At 37.1% G+C, this 18,721-nt stretch overlaps 1 protein-coding gene across 1 annotated transcript in view; it reads left to right on the top strand.

Moving 5' to 3' along the window:
• PDGFC (platelet derived growth factor C) overlaps window positions 1-18,721 on the top strand; it is a 124,524-nt gene that overhangs the window by 65,134 nt on the left and 40,669 nt on the right. The window contains exon 2 of the mRNA XM_069013567.1: window positions 6,674-6,869. Within this exon, the coding sequence (XP_068869668.1) occupies window positions 6,674-6,869 (196 nt within the window). The remainder of the gene's footprint in view (window positions 1-6,673; window positions 6,870-18,721) is intronic.

Below are 18,721 nucleotides of genomic sequence, written 5' to 3'. Positions count from 1 at the left end.
ATTTGTCTTATGAATATGCAATGTAGTAATAATGCTGTTTATTTCAGGATGAAGAAAGCAAATCATATTATTATCAGTCCATTATACCATAATTCTAGCAGGTTTATGTATTTAGTATAGTTGAAATTCCTTTCATAGTCAAGTCAGCAGGGGCTTTAATATCAGTTCCAGTGTAGCCAAGGCTTTACCTGTGGACATTGGAATAAAAGCTTATTGAAACACTCTACAATAATTAGATCTTTAAGCATGTGATAACAGCAAAAAGTTACCTCATCTAACATTTAGCAAAAGGAATTCTTTATCTTGGCTAAAATGTAGTATTTATCTAGTTTTAAAAGATATTGAGAAGTTCAGGACCAAGACTGTGTTCCAAAAGAATTTGGTCTGAAAACAGATCTCAGTAGAGGTTACTTTTAATGGAAGAAGATCTACTGAGCAGGAAAAAAAAAACGACAGCAGTCAGTCAGCCAACCAACCTACCAACCTACCAACCAGCCAACCAAAAAACCCATCAAAAAACCCTACCAAAAAACCACCCCTGTTTAATTGCCATTCTCTTCTTTGAGCAGAAGCCAGAGTACTAGGCAAAGTGCTGGCAGAATATTTGAAAGTTATATAGTATAAACTTGTAAAGTAGAAGTAGAAATTCATTTCTGTTTCTTGATGAATTTTGAATCAAAAAAGGTTTGTTACTTTCTGATTAGTCATTATTATCTTTTGCAAGACATTAAGTCACATAGCTCTTTTGGAGCTTTATTAAATCTGTTACTGCAGTTCCATGCTCTGTTGCCCATTGATGTCTTTCCCCCCTCCACCTCTCTGTCCTTGCTTTCTTCCTTTTGTCCTTCCTTGTTGGGCCAGCTGCCAAAACTGAGGGTTCCTGAAGATCAATTAGAAAGCTTTTTCTTCTCTGCTCACTTCATCTGTGTTCAGTTCTTAACGTAATGTGAAAGGCAGAAGGACCTTTAGCCAGCAGTCAAATAGTGTATGATATTCAGTGCCTAAGGTAACAGTACAAATTTGAACTCAAAATAGTAACTGAAGAAAAAAAGGAATAGGTTAAATTGTAGGATTAAAAAAAATATACAGTTCTTCCATACAGTCATCTTGACTCGTGTGAACTAGAATTTTTTCACATGCCTTTCCAAGTGTGTGAGTTAAGTACGTGTCAGAGGGAGGAGTAATGTAAATAAAATGTAATATTTCTCTTACATGTTTCTAGTTTGTTACTTTATATCCATGCAATACTTTATAAATTGTACTTGTTACATTTTCCAATTTTAGTAAATGTGCAAATTAGCATATTTCTAGTTAGAGGTTGCATTTATCATGCTGTGATAGTTGACAGATCACATGTATATTATGTGTGTGTGTGTGTGTGTGTGTGTGTGTGTGTACTATGGGTAGTGCTTATCTCTCTAATTTCTTACTAATACCTGAAGAATCATGTCAAGACTTAAAATAGGTAGCTGTATCATAGAAGCAAGTGAAAATGGAGAAATCCACAGAAGATCTGTCTCAAGAAGTGTATCCCAGAAAAGCCACAGACTGTACTGCTTAGGGAAGCTTTCTTATGAGATAGAGCAAGTCAGTATTAAGTTTTCTTTTTCTTAGTACTGGCAAGGTTGATGATGAAAGCAAACAATGTGTGCTTCAAAAACATTTCTTGTGCTACTTGAGGCGCAATGTTTGGAAGAATAGACTGCTTGCTTGGATAGGTTGAAAACTGGGTGGATGGCCAGGCTTGAAGGCTCAGCTAGTTGGTGGCAGGTGGTGAGTGGACAGTGAGGAGTCTGGGCTTGTTTTGTCTGAGGAAGAGAAGGCTGTGAGGCAGGCATAGCAGGCCCCCAATTGCCTGAAGAGCAGTTGCAAGGGGTGGACAAGTTAAACTCTTCCTGGGAGAAGGTACTGAGTGTAACACCAGAACAAATCCTGAAAAAAAAACCATCAAAAAAGCCAAAGAACAAACCCAATACAAACTAAACCCCACCCCCCATCCCCCAGAAAAAAACAAAAAAAACCTGCACAAAAACCTCCTCAAAACCAACAGAAAAATCATGGGTAAAAATTGCTGTTTGAGAGGATCAGATTGGACATTAGGAAAAACATCTAACCTAGAGAAGTAATGCAGCAATGGAATAAGTTATCCCAAGGTGCTGTGGAGTTTCCATCTGTGAGGGGCATTGAGCATTGTCTAGAAAATGCCAACTCTTCAATGAATGTGCTGCTCTGGTGTGAGTGGGAACTGTAACCTAAACAGGAGCTGGGACTGGAGGTCTCAGAGGTCTCTGCACAGCAGCATTTGTATGACTTTGAGTGACTTTGCTCTGATAGCCATTTTATGTGCAAACAATATAGAACAGAGGTATTTGTCTTCAATTTTCTGCCAATAACAGATGATTTCCCAGTTTTTCTTTTGTGCCTGGCAAAAGAGTTAAATTTCTTTTGGCTGTTGTATTCAGATAATAGCTAAGAAGTGCCTGGAGGCAACTGAATCAGAGACAGAACAGAAGGTCCTGTATACCTTGAGTTACTACTTTTCAAAGCAGGTGCTTCTTGAAAGTCTGGTGAAAGAGGAGGAAATAGCATGTTATGTTACATTTCAAAGAATTCATTCTACAAAGTCTCAGTTTTTGTACAGATGGGTGTGTTGTAAAAATTATATGGGATTGCTGTCTGGAAATCCTTTCAATTAATTTAAAAACCTTTCTTCCCTCTGAAGTTCTATGGTAATGACCAATGAGTTACTGGCAACTTTTGTTTCTCAGTTTTAAAACAGAAAATTCACAAACTGCAACACTGCTGTATACCTGAAAAATTTCTAATGTTTATTGGTAAATATTTGGAGTTAAGACTTTTTTTGTGTTTGAATTTGGCTTTATTGTTTTTAAGCAGTGATAGCCACGCATGAGCTAATGTTCTTTCTGAAGGCCTAAAAGGTTTTTTTCATAATTTAGGGCTATCAGATTAAATCAACCAAATAATATATATTAAGACTGTGTGATTAGCAGTACTGTTGTCCTGTTGTGAAATAAGTGTAGTTGTAGCAAAAGGATTTAAAAATTAATTTTACCAGTACTCTGTGACCTTGTAAGTGAATCAGTGCTGAGGTCATTATTCCACCCATGGTGCTCCACTCTTCTTCTACAGTTCCTCTTTTCCTGAACTGCATGCAATTTGTCTGAGTTTTAACCATGACCCTTGCTAAAATGTAGAGATTACAATGTACAAAGAAGGAGGTATTTGCTATATTTAAAAAGTGTCAGTGCTGATCTTTGTGAAATGTGTTGTGCCCATGGGGGAAGAGACTTACTTTGAAGTAGACAGGAATGAGCATGTCTAGTGGGTGGGTTTAATTTCAGTTTACAGTGGCATCTGCTGATCTGTTTGGTGATACTGTGGTTTTTCATCTGCATAAGTACATTGGTGGAAGGGTTAGGCACTGCCGTGCTTTCAGAATGCCTGGAATCTTGTAATTTTCAGGGGCAGACTTTCTGCATTGATAGATGTATAAATCTGGTGATAGCATCTTGTACCACATCAAAGACAACTGTGGTGACTCATTCTTCAACTTCAGGCTATATTAAGTGTGTTCTGTCCTTTCCTAATAAGTGTAACCATGTCATATCTCTGGGTCAACTCAGGGATTTTTCCTGTCTAGTTTGACTCATTTCCAGGACTTTCTCCTGAAGATGATCTTAGTTGCTCATCGTCTGCTGAAGCTTTTTACTGAAGATGTAAATACTGAAGATGTTGTTTTGGCCCTCCCCATTTTCCCAGTGTGGTATTGTTGTCTCCTGACTGAGATGGCGCCTTGTCTACCTCAATCCTCACCTAAACTGATGCTTCAGATTTATACAATGCTGTTTGTGCACTAATATTTTTTTTGTATTTTTTTCCTTTTTTTTTTTATTATTTTTTTGACAGTGGAGGGAGATCAGGGTGAGGGTGGGGTGGATGGTTGTTCTTAGAAAGGCAGACAGACCACAGCAGCTATAAATATAGCTTCAGAGTTCTACAGCTGACTGCTGTAAATCTGAGTGAGCTTGTTACTGCCTTTTTAGTGTAACTTGGACTGACTTATACCTAAAATAAAGCCAGGAATTGCAAAGTCGTTCCACAAAGAACAGAAACTATAGTTTCCTCTTAGCCATGCACAGGTAGCTGTGCTTTTCATGCAGTCTACTCAAAACAAATTTTCAGACCATCCATGAACTCAGTAGAAAAAGGCTAGCGTTTTTGAGGTACACTGGTACAATTTATGTAGAACAGATAAAAAAGGATATTGCAGCTTATCTAAAGAGAAATAACAACCTTCATTCTCCAGTGACAGCAATTACTTGCCTTTGTAGTCATACAAAGTAATTCTTTTGTAAGAGAAGAAATTCCACTGTGCAAAAGCAAATATTTGAAATGGAGCAAGTGGTGTGTGTGGCAATTGGATATGTTCATGTAACACTGTTGTGTGTAAAGTAAATAGATATTTTTCCATTGCAAACGGAGGAGCTTGAAGGTACTGGAGATGCAGTTCACTAAATTAGTAGATATCTCTTCATTCCTTTTCCCCTTTTTATTGACTTCTCATTTGGTATGCCTAGACTATTTACAGTCCTTACTTGCAGTGCTGTTGTTATCAGTGCCCTGATGATGCAAAAGAAAACACCTTTTAATATGTTGGGAAATATATCATGGTTTGCAATCCTGTTTGTGCTTTTAAAGACAATATGTACCACTAAGTGTAGTGCCTTCAGATACCACACTTTGACATGTTTATCTGAAATGGTGGTCCTTTGAATACTTTGGAAATAGAACTCTGGTGCACTAATCTCTGGGAAAGTATTTTTTATTATTCTTAGCTCCTGTGTTTAGCATGCAGCTCTCAGCTGACAGACTGTACATTATAGAAAAATGTTTGTGACTCAGCTAACAAAAACCCAATGAAGTATCTAAATTAGGAATTCTGGTTTTGTGCCTTTTTTTTTTATTACTGCCTGCTGTCCTCTCTTACTGCAGTCAGTCCTTTGCAAGTGTGTGTGGGTACTGGCAGAACCACACTCCATTAGTTTTATATAGGAAGACATTCTACTCAAAAGAAAATTTACCATTTTCATACCGCAAGTAGAAGGTACAAATCCAGAAGAATAGAAAGCAAAAGTTTGTCAGACTTTAAATTATATTTAAGTATAGATTAATTCTTTTAAAATAGCAATGTAGTCTCTGTGGCCTTCTTTTCTTGCACTGCATTCATTTAGCTATCCAGCTTTATATGTGGCTATAATAAGGCAGAATTGCAGTATGTATTTTCATAGCAGACTGAAGTATGTATGTCTTTCATAACTTCAAATGAATGTTTATCATAATGCTGGTTATAAAAAAAAAGTCAGAAAAATAAGATAAAACATGTAACTGGAAAAAAACAATGACTAGCTGGAAAGAAAGTAAAATTAACTCTCCAGTACAAAAGTACAACCTTATTTTGTTACAAAAGTCATTAATAGGTTCCACTGAGAATTCCTATAATTTACTGAGTGAAATATCAATCTGACCATATACAGGTATTAGAAAAATATGAAAATAATAAAAGTCATGTGCTATAGCAAAAAAGAGATGGTTTTCATTTGATTTGCTTATGGAAATAAATTTTCATTGTTTAGCAATCTCATCATCGTATGTCACAATGTTAAAATGTATTAGGTCAATACCTTTTTTTTTTTTATTGCTAAATACCCAATATGAGATGATTCCAGAAGCTGAATATGCATTCTTGTGAGTATTGGATGCTTTAGAGAATGAGGTTTCTTGAGTTATTGTGAAGATAATTCTTGGGACTCTGAAAGGCATGGCTGCTGCTCACCAGAGTCCTTTTCTTTTGCTTAACTCCTCACACTTTCGAATCCATAACCTGCAGAGGTTTTTTCAGTAGTTTCATTGTTACTGTGGGTTTTACAAATCAAACATAGTTGCCTTATTTCTTTTGAGTTAATTTCCTGACATGTTGTGAAACATTCATTTAATTTTACATGTATTTAATCTAACAATGTTGTGAACAATTTTGAGGAGTGCCCTTGATTGAGGCTTGTCTGTAAATGGCCTATTTCTTATGCTTGGTGACTTGCCCAAATTTCCCCAAGCATGTCCCACTTTCAGTCCTCTGTAGGGACAACTTTGCTCTGATACAGTCCTCAGGAAGGAGGCAGTCATCAAACTGGACCAAATAAATGTCAGACAGTCTCCATTAACAAAAGACAAATTTGAACCATCCCTTTTCTTGTAGATCTGAGCAGACCTCTCCCTGTAGCCTTGTGAGATCTCTGCAATCTCCAGTAATAAAGAACTGAAGCCGTCAGCAGGCTGCATGATGTAGCCCTTGGGCTGGTGGACTTGAGAAGTCCAGTCTTGTAGTCGGGACTTTAGAGTCACATTTCTCTTATCTCCACTTGAACTCTGCTTTCTAAAGAGCAGCTGAAACTTGGGTTTGAATAACTTTTTGCCAGCAAAGTAATACTTGCGACTCTTGTGTTGTTACTGTATGGATTTTTCAAGGAGAAATTCTTGCAAGATGAAGAAAGGAAAACAAAACGAAAGTGTCTCTATGTGTGCATACTTACAGAAACGCTTCAGGAAAAGCAGAAGGAATGAGTATTGATGCCTCTGTTTTCTGTCCTTACTGTAGGTGTGCAGGATCCTCACCATGAGAAGATAATAACTGTGACTACTAATGGAAGTATTCACAGCCCCAAGTTTCCACACACATACCCACGCAACACTGTGCTAGTGTGGAGATTAGTAGCACTTGATGAAAATGTATGGATACAGCTTACTTTTGATGAAAGATTTGGGCTTGAGGACCCAGAAGATGACATTTGCAAGTAAGTTACTTTCCCTTTCACTTAGGAAATTCTGAAAGGAGGTGTTGGGGTATGAAAAAAAAATATATTGCTTGAGTTTTGCAAAAATTGACACTTGCACATTAATTTATTTATAAAATGCATCTTTTAAAGTGTTGGTTTATGGGTTTTTTTTATAGTGCCAGAGGAGGTTTTCATGCTTGAAAGCTCTGGGGTGCTCCCATTTTTACTTCTGCATTCAGTATCTAGGCCACAGACATACTACAACACAAAAATATGGTATATTTATTCTCCCTCTCAAGTAAAAGTTTTGGCATCTGGGAAAATATTCTTGACACAATGTTAGAATTATGAATGTCTAATTTTTACAGAGAAAATTTTGATGAGTAAGTTACCTGAAGCAGAATTCAGGTCATGACATGAAGTACTACATCCCTGTTCAAGACAAACCCACATGCTACTCTACAATATTTCAGTGGCCTTAAATTGTCAAGTTGTCTATGAAAAACAGCACTTAAAGTACTGTGCTAATTGACATTTTTTATTGGTACTGTATTTTCCCTGACTTCAGTAAGTATCTGCTTGCTCAGTCACTGGCAAAGGTTTCCGTAGGACTGGTGGAATCTCTGTTTTCTTCCCTGATTTTCTGCTGAAGGCTTTGTAATTTGGGACAGAAACAATTGTTGACATGAGAGGCATCAGGATGAACGTAGTTCTGAACCAAGCCATGTGGTTGATAATGTTTTGGGCGTTTTGTGAGGCAGTGGGACTGATATGTATATTGCCTGTGGGAGGGTGAAAGAGGAGAGATCCTAAACTCTTGTATCCTGTATCTGTCTGTCATCGCAGCAACACTTCATAAAAAATCCTGATGTGTGAATCGTGGTACATTGTCTGGACTCTTTGGTAAATTAAGTAGCAGATAAAATATGTCATTTCAATGGCATGTTCTCCTCTAATGCTTTCGCGGAGAGGTACTTCACACAAGATTTTTGTTTCAAAGTAATTTTTTGTTTGTTTTTCTGGTTTGAGCTTTATTTCTTTGTACCTCGTATACACATTTGACTTGATTCTCGCTTTCAGTTTTTCTAATTAACTGATATTCCATTGGTTTTACATCTTGTGTCAACTTTTTATGACAAATTTGAACTTTTAAAGGTTATTTTTACACTTGTCCTTAATTTGGGAGAAGGTGTTTATAACAGATGGATAAACATCTTCCTTTCATAATTCTAAAGGGAGTAATTACCGAGGCCATGTCAGTATTAGACTAACTACTATAAATATATGTTTGCTTGAATGGGTGTACTCCCTTTGTGCAATAATTCTCTAAGTGAAAACTTAGCTTCCTTTTTCTTTTCTGTGCATATGGCAGAGTGAAGTGGCAAGTGACAGAAAATCCAGGTAGGGTGACTCATGCCTCCACTTGCACAAAGAGAAGTAAGATAAGTTAAAATATTTTATAATATTATAACTAGAATTGTATTTTAATTGGACTACATTTATTTTAAGTAAACAGTGTGCAAAATACAAAAGTGTTGACAAAAAATAGTAATAAATTACTCAATCTTCACTCAGTTGTAATCTTATCGTGCTCGTATTTGTGCAGGGATACCAGGAAGTTGTATGAATGCAATTCCTGATATGTGTCCTACTGAGAAAATACTGGGCTTTTCATCTGGGAAGAATAAAAAGAGAGTTACATTTCTCTCTGAAAAAGATTTATATTTTTGATTTTAACCAAAATAAAAAGCATAGCTAGGATTCCTCTGAACTTTAATCTCAGTAACAAGTTCAGCGAAGGAAGAGAAATTGCACCTCATTTGATGTGGAGTATAAATAAATAACAAGTTGAGGAAATAAGTAAAACACAGAGAGATTAAATATGTAAAATAATTCTACACAGGTCAAGTAGGTTACCAGTTACCAGAGTAATATGTCTTTATGAGTTATGTTTTGCATTTCTTACCTCCTAGAGTTCCTAATAAAATTATTTATACTTCTTCCAATACTCTCTGTAGAAAAATTAAGGGGTTTTTTATTGACTAGATCTGACGGTATTTATTACTTCACTGTGTTTCTGCCATCTTGAAACACACAAATCAGTATTGTTGCTGTAGACTGTTCAGCAATTTCTCCAAAAGCAAGTTTATATGACAAAAGAGAGAATGAAATATCACATGAAGTTTATTATAACTCTATACCTTTAGTTCTGACATATGACTGAAACTAAGTAAAAACTGCATCCAGGAAACATTAGACTTTCTATGTAACAGTGCACAGTGTGTATCAGGATATCACTGTCTCCCTTCTGTAGTGAAGGAGACAACCTCACGGGTTATCTGCCATGGTCATTGTCACAGTTTTCAGTTCCTCCACCTGTTTCTTAAGCTGCTTATTCTGGGTAATGCCAGAGCTTTCTCCATCATCACTGTAGCCTGTGGTGCCCTGCAGTGTCAGCTCATAGGGCCAATGAGAGAATATGCTGGAGTACATCAGCTTAAGATAATTAGCAGTTTTTAAATCTCATAGTAATTCAAATATTGCTCATGTTTTGGAGTAAAATAAAACTTGAACATACCCAGTTGCACAATGGTAGTGGTGACTAAAAAATGTCATGGATGTATCCTGAAGTTATGGCAAGTTTTTTCCTGTATCTCACTGACCTCCACATTCGGATATCTTCAAAGTCGCTCCTGAAATTTCAAGCTGTTCAGTGAAGTATTTTCATCTAGAACAAATATCACATTTTACAGATATATTGCAGGTACCAGTCTAGCCTCTACTTCTAATATTTTCCCAAATGCAAATCAAAGTGATCCTGCATGGCTTTTTTTCATTCTGTTTTTACTTGCCATTCAACTTACAGTATTTAGCAATACAGCAAATTTTCATCACAACAAATTCTATGTTTAAGGCCAGCCCTCCTGACTCCGCCTCACCTGTAATAGCATTAACGTGTGTGTTGTGCTAATTCACAACAGTCTGAAGCATGATTGCTGGGTCAGTTTAAATTACAGGTTTTTTAGAATAAAATTCTGGTATTTTGCCTGTATTTCACCTGGTGATTTTAATCTTTGTTTTACAATGGTGATGTACTTGAAATTCATGCAGATCACATTTGCATTACTTTAAAGGCAGTAATTTTTTTTTTTTTTCTTACAATAGTTCAACTTCATTTGCACTTGATCCTTCCTATGGACAAATTTTAAGAATCCCACTGTGTCCTTTCCAAAATGAACATAAACTCGACTTTATTTGGCAAATAGATTCATGCACATTTCTAGAAGGGATTTAGGTTATTTGGTTGGCAGTAGGGATATATAAATCTCTGCAATATTGCAGTAGTTTCGGTTTCATACACTTTGTTTGATTTCAGTTGTGACTTGCAAAAGAAAAATGTTGCAACCAAAAAATCCCCCCGCAAACCAACCAAACAAAAAGGAGAATTATGTAGCTCCTGCGTGCTTTGTGCAGCACTGTTTATGTGCTAGAAGTGGCAGTGAATTTCTAGCAAAGAGAGGCATTTAGGATTTGGATTGTGTATGCCTGTCCTTTCTGATGAAATAAAAATGGAGTTTTTCTGCTGTTGATATGGTAGTTGATATGATAGGTCATTATTTTCATGATGCTAGCCCCTAAATCCTGTTTTAATCATAAAACCATTAGACTTCTGTGCCAGACAGCTCCTATTGCCAGGGAGCTGCCATAACTCTTCTTGACCAAAACCTGAATTTTGCTCAGTTGTTGCTTGTTGTTTGAATTTGTTGCTTTCTGTCAATAAGAACATGAAGTGATAACAGCTTTATGATGAACTCCTCTGTGACAGGAAGACACACATTTAGCTTTCTTCCAGGAAGAACGTGGATGCTACAGTTGCCCTTAAAGACAAGTCTGACGATGTGAGTTGGTTGTACACTGGAGCATTACAATGGAAGGCTGCAATAGGAAAGGAAAAGGAAAGAATCTTTCTTCTGCTGGTAGCATGTGTCTAACTTGCTCTCTCCCTGTGCATGGAGTGGCTCTAGCTGTTCATCTTAGTAGTGGTTGCAGGTGTTCTTTCTAATCATCAGATGATTACAGTCTGACGTTTATTATATATAATAAAACACAGAAATGTGTCACAAATCCAAAGTGCAATTACTGTAGATAAGGTGATAAGGATAAAATACATGAGTAAAAGGCTGTGGAATTAACTGATAGTAGAATAACAAATACCCTTTTACCAACATCTTCATATTAGGATGGTTACACTGATTTCCAACTCTCTTTAGTCCTCTAATAATTTAAATTATCATCTATAATTTGTTTGTTTGTTTGTTTTGGGGGGAAGGAGGTTTTTAGCAGGTGCAGATGTGAATCTGTTCATTTACATGTATAAGTAAAGCATTAATCTATAATGTCTTGAAAGAAATTTAAAAGCTTGTCTACTTGATATTTGTAATATGTAGAACTTTTTTCTGCAGAAAATTAGTTAAGGTGAAGGCAGCTGTCAGTATTAAATTAGGCTAAAATCTGTGCAACTTGTTTTTCCTCTTTATTTCAAATTCAGTACTCAATTTTTAATCCTGGGAATGTTCTTCCTCTGAGGATTCTGAGGATGATGCTTTATTACTCAGTTCCACGTGTATTAAATTCATTCACTACCTCCCCTCTCCGTGTTTCCTTAGGCTACTTGCCTTCACTTCAGATATGTTGTGACTGAGCTATTGCCCTCCATTCATGGAACATTGAGATTCTGTGGTAGAAGCTGTAATCCAGACTGCTTCAAACAGTCATACGTGTTCCTAATGAACATGCTGTAAGGAAATTGTTGATAAGAATTAAAAAATTAGAAGATTTAGCTTTGTCTGATAACAATGAAAAAAGTGTATTAAAGAGGAAACATACAGACACTGTCTTTCATCTGTGGCTATGAAGAAGGAAAATATTTACTTAGCAGTCTTTTTTTCTTTTTCATAATTTGTTTCAAATGGGTTCTAGACAGTGATAATTTATAGTAAACACAATAAAAAGACTAAACATTTTGTTGTGTAATTTTCCAAAGAGACCTTTCTGTGTAATATAAGACACAATGAGTTATTTGCACCCTGTGGAGCTTCCTTTCTTGTTATTATTACAAATCTGAACATCTAGTAAATGGAGTGAAATATAGATGCATAACTGTGACTCTAATGCCTCAGTAAAAAAGACAACAGAAATTTTGCTTCTGTTTTGCTCCTTTTTATGGAAGCACCTTGCGACATCAAGAGAGTGCATGCACGAAAGGATAATGTCAGCATCATTTTCTTCTAGACAGAAGAAATTCCATTCCACACCCTCCTCCCTAGGGAAGAAAAAAAAGTTTATTTTTCTTGTTTTACCTTGGGTGCATTATAGAGTCAATGTTGGTACGTACGTGAAGACCACACTAATATCAAGCATAGATTTGTGAAAGAAATACACCCCTTCATATAAAGTAAGTATTAATTCTGGGGCTTTTGAGGGCAACAAGTTCTTTATCAAGGTCTAGTTCCCAAGAAAATTGTTTTCTGGACACAACTGGTGGGCTGTCTTTCCTATCAGACAGTGTTAAATGCTTCTCATTGACTGTGGTTACAGAGGATGAAGTTCTCTCCTGAGTAAGTACAAAGTTCAAGTTGTCTTTGAATAACTGGATAAAGACCTTTATGTGAACTCTGTATTTAAAGTGGAATTGGTGCAGACAATGTTCACTGTGACTCATGTTGCTAAGTAGCTGGGCTGCTGGGATTTTTACTGCTTGTCCACATACTTCTGAAGAGGAAGGGGTTGCTGCTGCCACCTTTATTTGAGAATTTAGAAAAGAGTCCCCAAAAGTTTTAAGGCTTCAAACTGGAAAACCCCCAAAATATTGAGTACCAAAACCTGCAGAGGCTTAAAAGCAGGGATGAAAGTTATAGTGAGGACTAATCCTTAAAACTCTTTTCTTACAGCTGTTGCCTTGGAATATCAGCATGTTCAGTTTTAACCACCTGTTTTTTTATGAGATAATCACCAACATGATATGATGTTCATATTGATATGAATATGTACCATACTGGTATGATGTTGAGCAAGAGCAAGGGCTGGATTCTGCATCTGAGATGGGGCAACCCTGGATGTACAGACAGACTGGGGAATGAGATGCTGGAGAGCAGTGCCATGGAAAGGGGGCTGGGGGCCCTGGTCGATGGCAAGTTGAACATGAGTCAGCAGCTCCCTGGCAGCCAGGAGGGCCAGCCGTGTCCTGGGGGGAATCAGGCACAGCATGGCCAGCCGGGCAGGGAAGGGGATTGTCCCACTCTGCTCTCCTCTGCTCTGGGGTAGCCTCACCTCAAGTCCTGGGGGCAGTTTTGGGCACCACAATATAAAAAAAAAAAACCATTAAGCTGTTAGTGAGTGTCCAAAGGAGAGACACAAGGATGGTGAAGGCTCTGGAGGTGAAGCCATATAGGGAGCAGCTGAGATCACTTGGTCTGTTCAGCCTGGAGAAGAGGAAACTGAGGGGAGACCTCACTGCAGTTACAATTTCATTGTGAGCAGAAGAGGAGGGGAGACACTGGTCTCTTCTCTTACAGTGACAGGACTGAGGGAATGGCCTGAAGTTGTGTCAGGAGAGGTTTAGGTTGGATATCAGGAAAAGGTTCTTCCCCCAGAGGGTGGTCGGGCACTGGAACAGGCTCCCCAGAGAAGTGGTCACAGCACCAGCCTGACAGAGCTCAAGAAGCATTTGGACAATGCTCTCAGGCCCATGATGTGACTCTTGGGGTGTCCTGTGCAGGGCCAGGATTTGGACTCAATGATCTTTGTGGGTCCCTTCCAACTCAGAATATTCTGTGACATCCGATACCTGGGTGGGCAGGGCTCTGTTTAGGTGACATCAGCGATACTGAAGTGTCTCATAATTGGCTGCAACTTCTGCAAAAAATGAAACCATAACTGAGTTAAAATTTATTATAGCTCTGTTCTGTGACTCAGATCCATTTGGAAAGGAATGATTCATTAATATACAGGGTTATAAAAAGCATATAAACTCTCATTCCTCAATACAAAATATTTAATTTTTTCCCAACACATAAATTACTTGTTAATCATTTCTATTCAAAGTCTGAAAGGGGGATATATAATTTAAATGGTTGGAATGAGTTCTAGCATTCAAGTGCCTTGGTTTAATTGAAACACTGATGGCAGAGAATTAGTATGAAGTACCTAATTTAATCTGAAGTCCTTTGTAGCAGCATAGATATTTTATCAGTGGCAGAAAGGTGGCATTTTAGGAACAGTGTATAGAAAATTGCATAAAACTTGTGTTAATACAGGCTGATGGAGTAATTTCTTCTGATGCTTGTGGAGTGGCTTTTTATGGTTTTGATTTTTAATTGTTCGATCCATTTGCAAGACAACTAAAAACTATTGCTAGTACAACAGAGCTTTGAATGTTAAATGGATATAAATGATGGATGAGAGTGGGGAATTGGGATCAAAATTCGTAAGAAGTTATATTGATTGAGGCCTAGTGTCCTCTGATTATCTAAAATTTTTTCTTTTGTTTATAAAGAAAAAAGTTGTATACTTATTTCTCTCATGTGAGTTGAAATGTAACAATAAATGTAACAATATTGTTTCAATTTAATGAATGGAATTCTAAGGTAGAATCCAATAGATTTATGCTTCCTGCTTTCTTAGTGTCCTGAAGAAAAAATGAGTGGGTTTTTTTCATTAAAAGAAATTTCTGGATATGTTTCTTCTCTTGAAAAAAACTGCAGTGGAATTTTTTTTGTTTTCTTGTTGGGTTTTGGTGGATTGATTTATTTGGGGTTTTTTTAGAAATATTTTTCTTTTGGCTATTGCATGATTCCAGAAAAAAACCATTATTCTTTGATTGCCACATAATTCAAATATTAACTCATCTTTCAGCTGGTCCCATCCTATTGGTTGAGCTGCTGTCCACTGTTCACACTGTGGCAGAGGTGTGTACTGTATCCAGAAGTATATCCTTTCTTTTGGGTTCTCTACTGCTTATTAAATGTTGCTTTATACCATTCTCATGATAGGAGATTTACAAGTGTGACAAAGCAGATATTGCAGGCAATAAAAGAAGATAAAAACAAGTCAGAAAATAAAAGCTCAGTATGATTATAACTGAGGCTACTCTGTAACATGCATTTCCTAAGGTTCAAGAAGAGTAAACTCTTCTATTGTACAGGAAGGGATGATAGCTGCAAAACTGTATTCTCTAAGCAAATCAGAATGAAACATAAAAAGGAATAGTGAAGGAGATGCTTCTCTGAGCAGAATGGGAAGACAGGTGATGTGATCAGAAGAACACACTGCACAAACTTAGGGACTGCATTCTTGCCCACCCACTTTTCCCTCAGCTTCAGTAAATGCAGCATTCATTTTTAGTATCCACTGTTGCCAGAGGACACTATTATAGATATTATTTTGGAAGTAATTTGAAACCTCTTTTCAGAGCCCAGATGAATGTGTAGGAGAGTGATTGCTGATGAGTGGGCAGTTGACATAGTCCCTTTTTCACACCAGAGACTACTGTCATTGACAAAAAAAAAAAAAAAATTAGGCTCCTTAAAATTTCTTTCTGGTCCTCTCAATCTCAAGCAAGCTGTTTGAATAAAGTAAACTGTGTCTCCACTATCAAAATATTTTTGTAAACTGTCCTAATCCTAATTTATTGCTTCTAAAATTGTTTTATGTTACCGTACTTGGCAGTGTTTCTAATGGTGGAGACCAAAGTTATTTTCTTTGAATGTGAATATGGAACTGCTGGATCTTGCTTCTTTCTAGGGTGCTCTGGGAACAATTGTTATTGCTGGAGTTCCCCTGCTCCCACCCCACCACTTACTAAAATAGAGAAGTAAATCTCTACTTTCAGGGGCAGAAAAACATACTGTAAGCCATCACCACCTGAGCTCAGGGACACAGACCCTGTAGCCACCTCTAGTTTCTGGCGTGGCTCAATTTAGGTCCTGATGTCAAGACAAATGCGAGCTGCAGAGTCAGGCCCAGCAAGATAATCTAAATTTACCCTGTGTAGTATGCCAGTAAATATGCCAGTTCAAATATAGCATAGGCTCCCTTCCTGGTGTTTCCTAATTACTGAAAGTCTAAGTACCATTACAATGTTAGGCTCACCATCAGGTTATAAACAGGAATAGCAGGTGTTCCAACTGTCCTGTTCCTGGATGGACAGTGTGTTTCTTCACCTGTTATGCAGCTTTTCTTTCTGATAGTTCTCCACTTGTCCTCTTCCTTTCTTTTTTCCCTCTCACTAAAAGCTGTGGATGCTTCTTTAAGTGTGTCATCAACATTTTATCAAAGTATGTTTCTCACATGCAGTTGTAGTTAGACAGCATTACCAGTAAGTGTTGTCAGTCAGACAAGTTAGTAACAATCCAGTCTTGAACTTGATGCTGTTCCATTAGGATAAAGTGGAAGTAAAATATAATGCAATTTACATTAATCTGTTCTCAGATGATCATCAGGATATCTGAGAAGATGCATGTGCATCAGAAACTACAGTAAGAAAGATGCATTATTATAAAAATATTAGATGGTCATGTGGGAGTGTCATAGAGCTTTTATAAGGTAAAATTAATAGATCTCATTTTCTGAAAGCATCATGTGAAGAGGGAGACCAGCACTGTAGCACGAACTATTAAGACATATCTCTATTAAGACTAGCCTTTGACTCATATACTGAGGCTGGACTAAAAACAGATTTGCTTAATTTAATGACCATCAATTTATAACTAGTAAAACTGAAGTGAGAGGAAACTTCTTACACTCCTTAGGTGAAAAGTGATCTCCTACTAGGATTGGGAATACATATTTTTTCTGGCTCATGCAGACTGTTCAGTTACATTATAGGATTTTTTCACTTTCTGTTTGAGTAGCAATTACTAGCCTGTTGTGAAGCAGAATATCAGACTTTGTGACAACTGGTCTGTCCTGCATTGGTAAATCCTGTGTGCAGGTGTAGCTGCCAAGAAGCCACATACTATTGTATTGCTGAGCCAAAAAAAAAAAAAAAAAGGTATTTTCATGAAAATAAACATAGATAGAGCTCCAGACTCCATTGAAGTAGGCAGGAGGGAGGGAAGGGAAAATGAGAAACTTATCCAGGTAGTAATAGTGTTTGAACATCAGAGGCTGCTTCAGGGGAAGGGAAGCTGCCTGCACTGCCCTGGAAGAATCTTTGGATTGCTAAAAATGCCCTTCATGCTCCTTATGGGTTTTTTTCACCCCAAACTATACTTTTGAATATTGTTAGGAAATTGCTTAGCCAATAGTTTGCACATCATTGTCTGGAGCCACTGCTGCATTCCAGGATTTATATCCTGGAATATCTTGGAGAGTGCATAAAGAAGAAATTACTCTTTGGGATACTAGAATAAGTATTTCTAATGCTGCTTGAAAAACGATGGTAAAAATGTGATTGTGGGTTCACAGAAGCTGGAACAGATACATTGACCACTGTGAGCAGTGTGAGTAGAGGAAGAAATTTTATAGTGGGTTAGAAAGAGTGCTTTACAGCCTCGGCTGTAAATGTGAACTCTAAGGTCCATTAGAGGTTTTGGTTTTCTACAAAATGTTGATCTGTACAGTAGGAACATGGGATTTATTATGAGCACTGTAATTCCCAAGATAAAACATACCCGACTTTACGGAGGAGTCCTGGGAAAAAGTTGGTGAGGCATTTAGTTCTCCAAAATGTGGAATGTGTGGTACTGTACAGTGCAGGATACTTAACTGAGTAGATTCACTGTCTGAGGAGAGACAGCAGCTGCATCTTTATGAAGGCAAAAGTGCTTTGGAGAGTGCAGTGTCCAGTGCAGCAGGACCCTGAACTTTGGTGGTCATTTCCACATGATGTTTTATGGTAAGATAATAATAATAATAATAATAATAATAATAATAATAGTAGTACAGTAGTATTTTGCATGGCAGAAGACAAGGACAAGTAATAGAAGTGCTACTGCACAAAACAATAAGAATACTTTGTCCTATTGCCATTTTTTGTTAGGTGTGTTATTATTTGATTCATAACTTGTGCAGAGTACTAAGGAGATCTGTGGTCTGCATATGCAGTGAATAGCACAAAGTAGACAATTGAAGGTGAAACAGTGCAAGAAAGGGTTTCATGTAAATGTTACCCATTTTTTAGTCCTCGAAAAATAACCTTTCCAAGTAACTTCTAATTTGGAGGAAAATCTTTTTTATTTAATGCATTTTAGATAACTACAGGAGAATCTGTAGTTAAATAGGAAAAAGGTAAGTGTAGCGTATTAACTGTGAGCGTCAGAAATCTTTGGAGCCTTCATTTTCACAGAACATCATTTTTTTGTATTTTAAGATAAAGGCCAAAGTAAGGACATGGACTGGGACATCATTTGCAGGCTGATTTGTATGTGTACATTTTTTCCAAGCTCACCAATTTTCCCAAATTCCTCTTTGATACATAGTAATAGTAGTGAGGGTATGAAATGCCATGTACTTTTTTGGTTTATATCTGTGTTCTACTGATAACATGCCATTTTTGGACCAAATGTAATCCATATTTTAAAAAATTTAACAATATTTCTTATTCTGACTGGCATTGCAAATACTGTCACTCTGTAATACAAGGAAGACAAGTAGAGGTAGCTTCTAAGAAATTTGACAATCGGTCATTTAAAAGGAAGAGTTTGGGAAACCATCTTCTTTCCTTGCCTCAAATTCTGATCTGCAGGATTATACTGTCTCTTTCTATAAGATTCTTATTCAAATGTTTGAAATGCTGTATCAATAGAAGTTGTACAGGTATAAATTAGTTTGTAGAAGAGGCTGAATTCTGTGGTTCTGCATTCCTGAAA

Source organism: Aphelocoma coerulescens, chromosome 4 (assembly GCF_041296385.1).
Source record: "Aphelocoma coerulescens isolate FSJ_1873_10779 chromosome 4, UR_Acoe_1.0, whole genome shotgun sequence".
NCBI classification, from domain to species: domain Eukaryota; kingdom Metazoa; phylum Chordata; class Aves; order Passeriformes; family Corvidae; genus Aphelocoma; species Aphelocoma coerulescens.
This window is presented reverse-complemented; position numbering and strand designations above follow the sequence as displayed.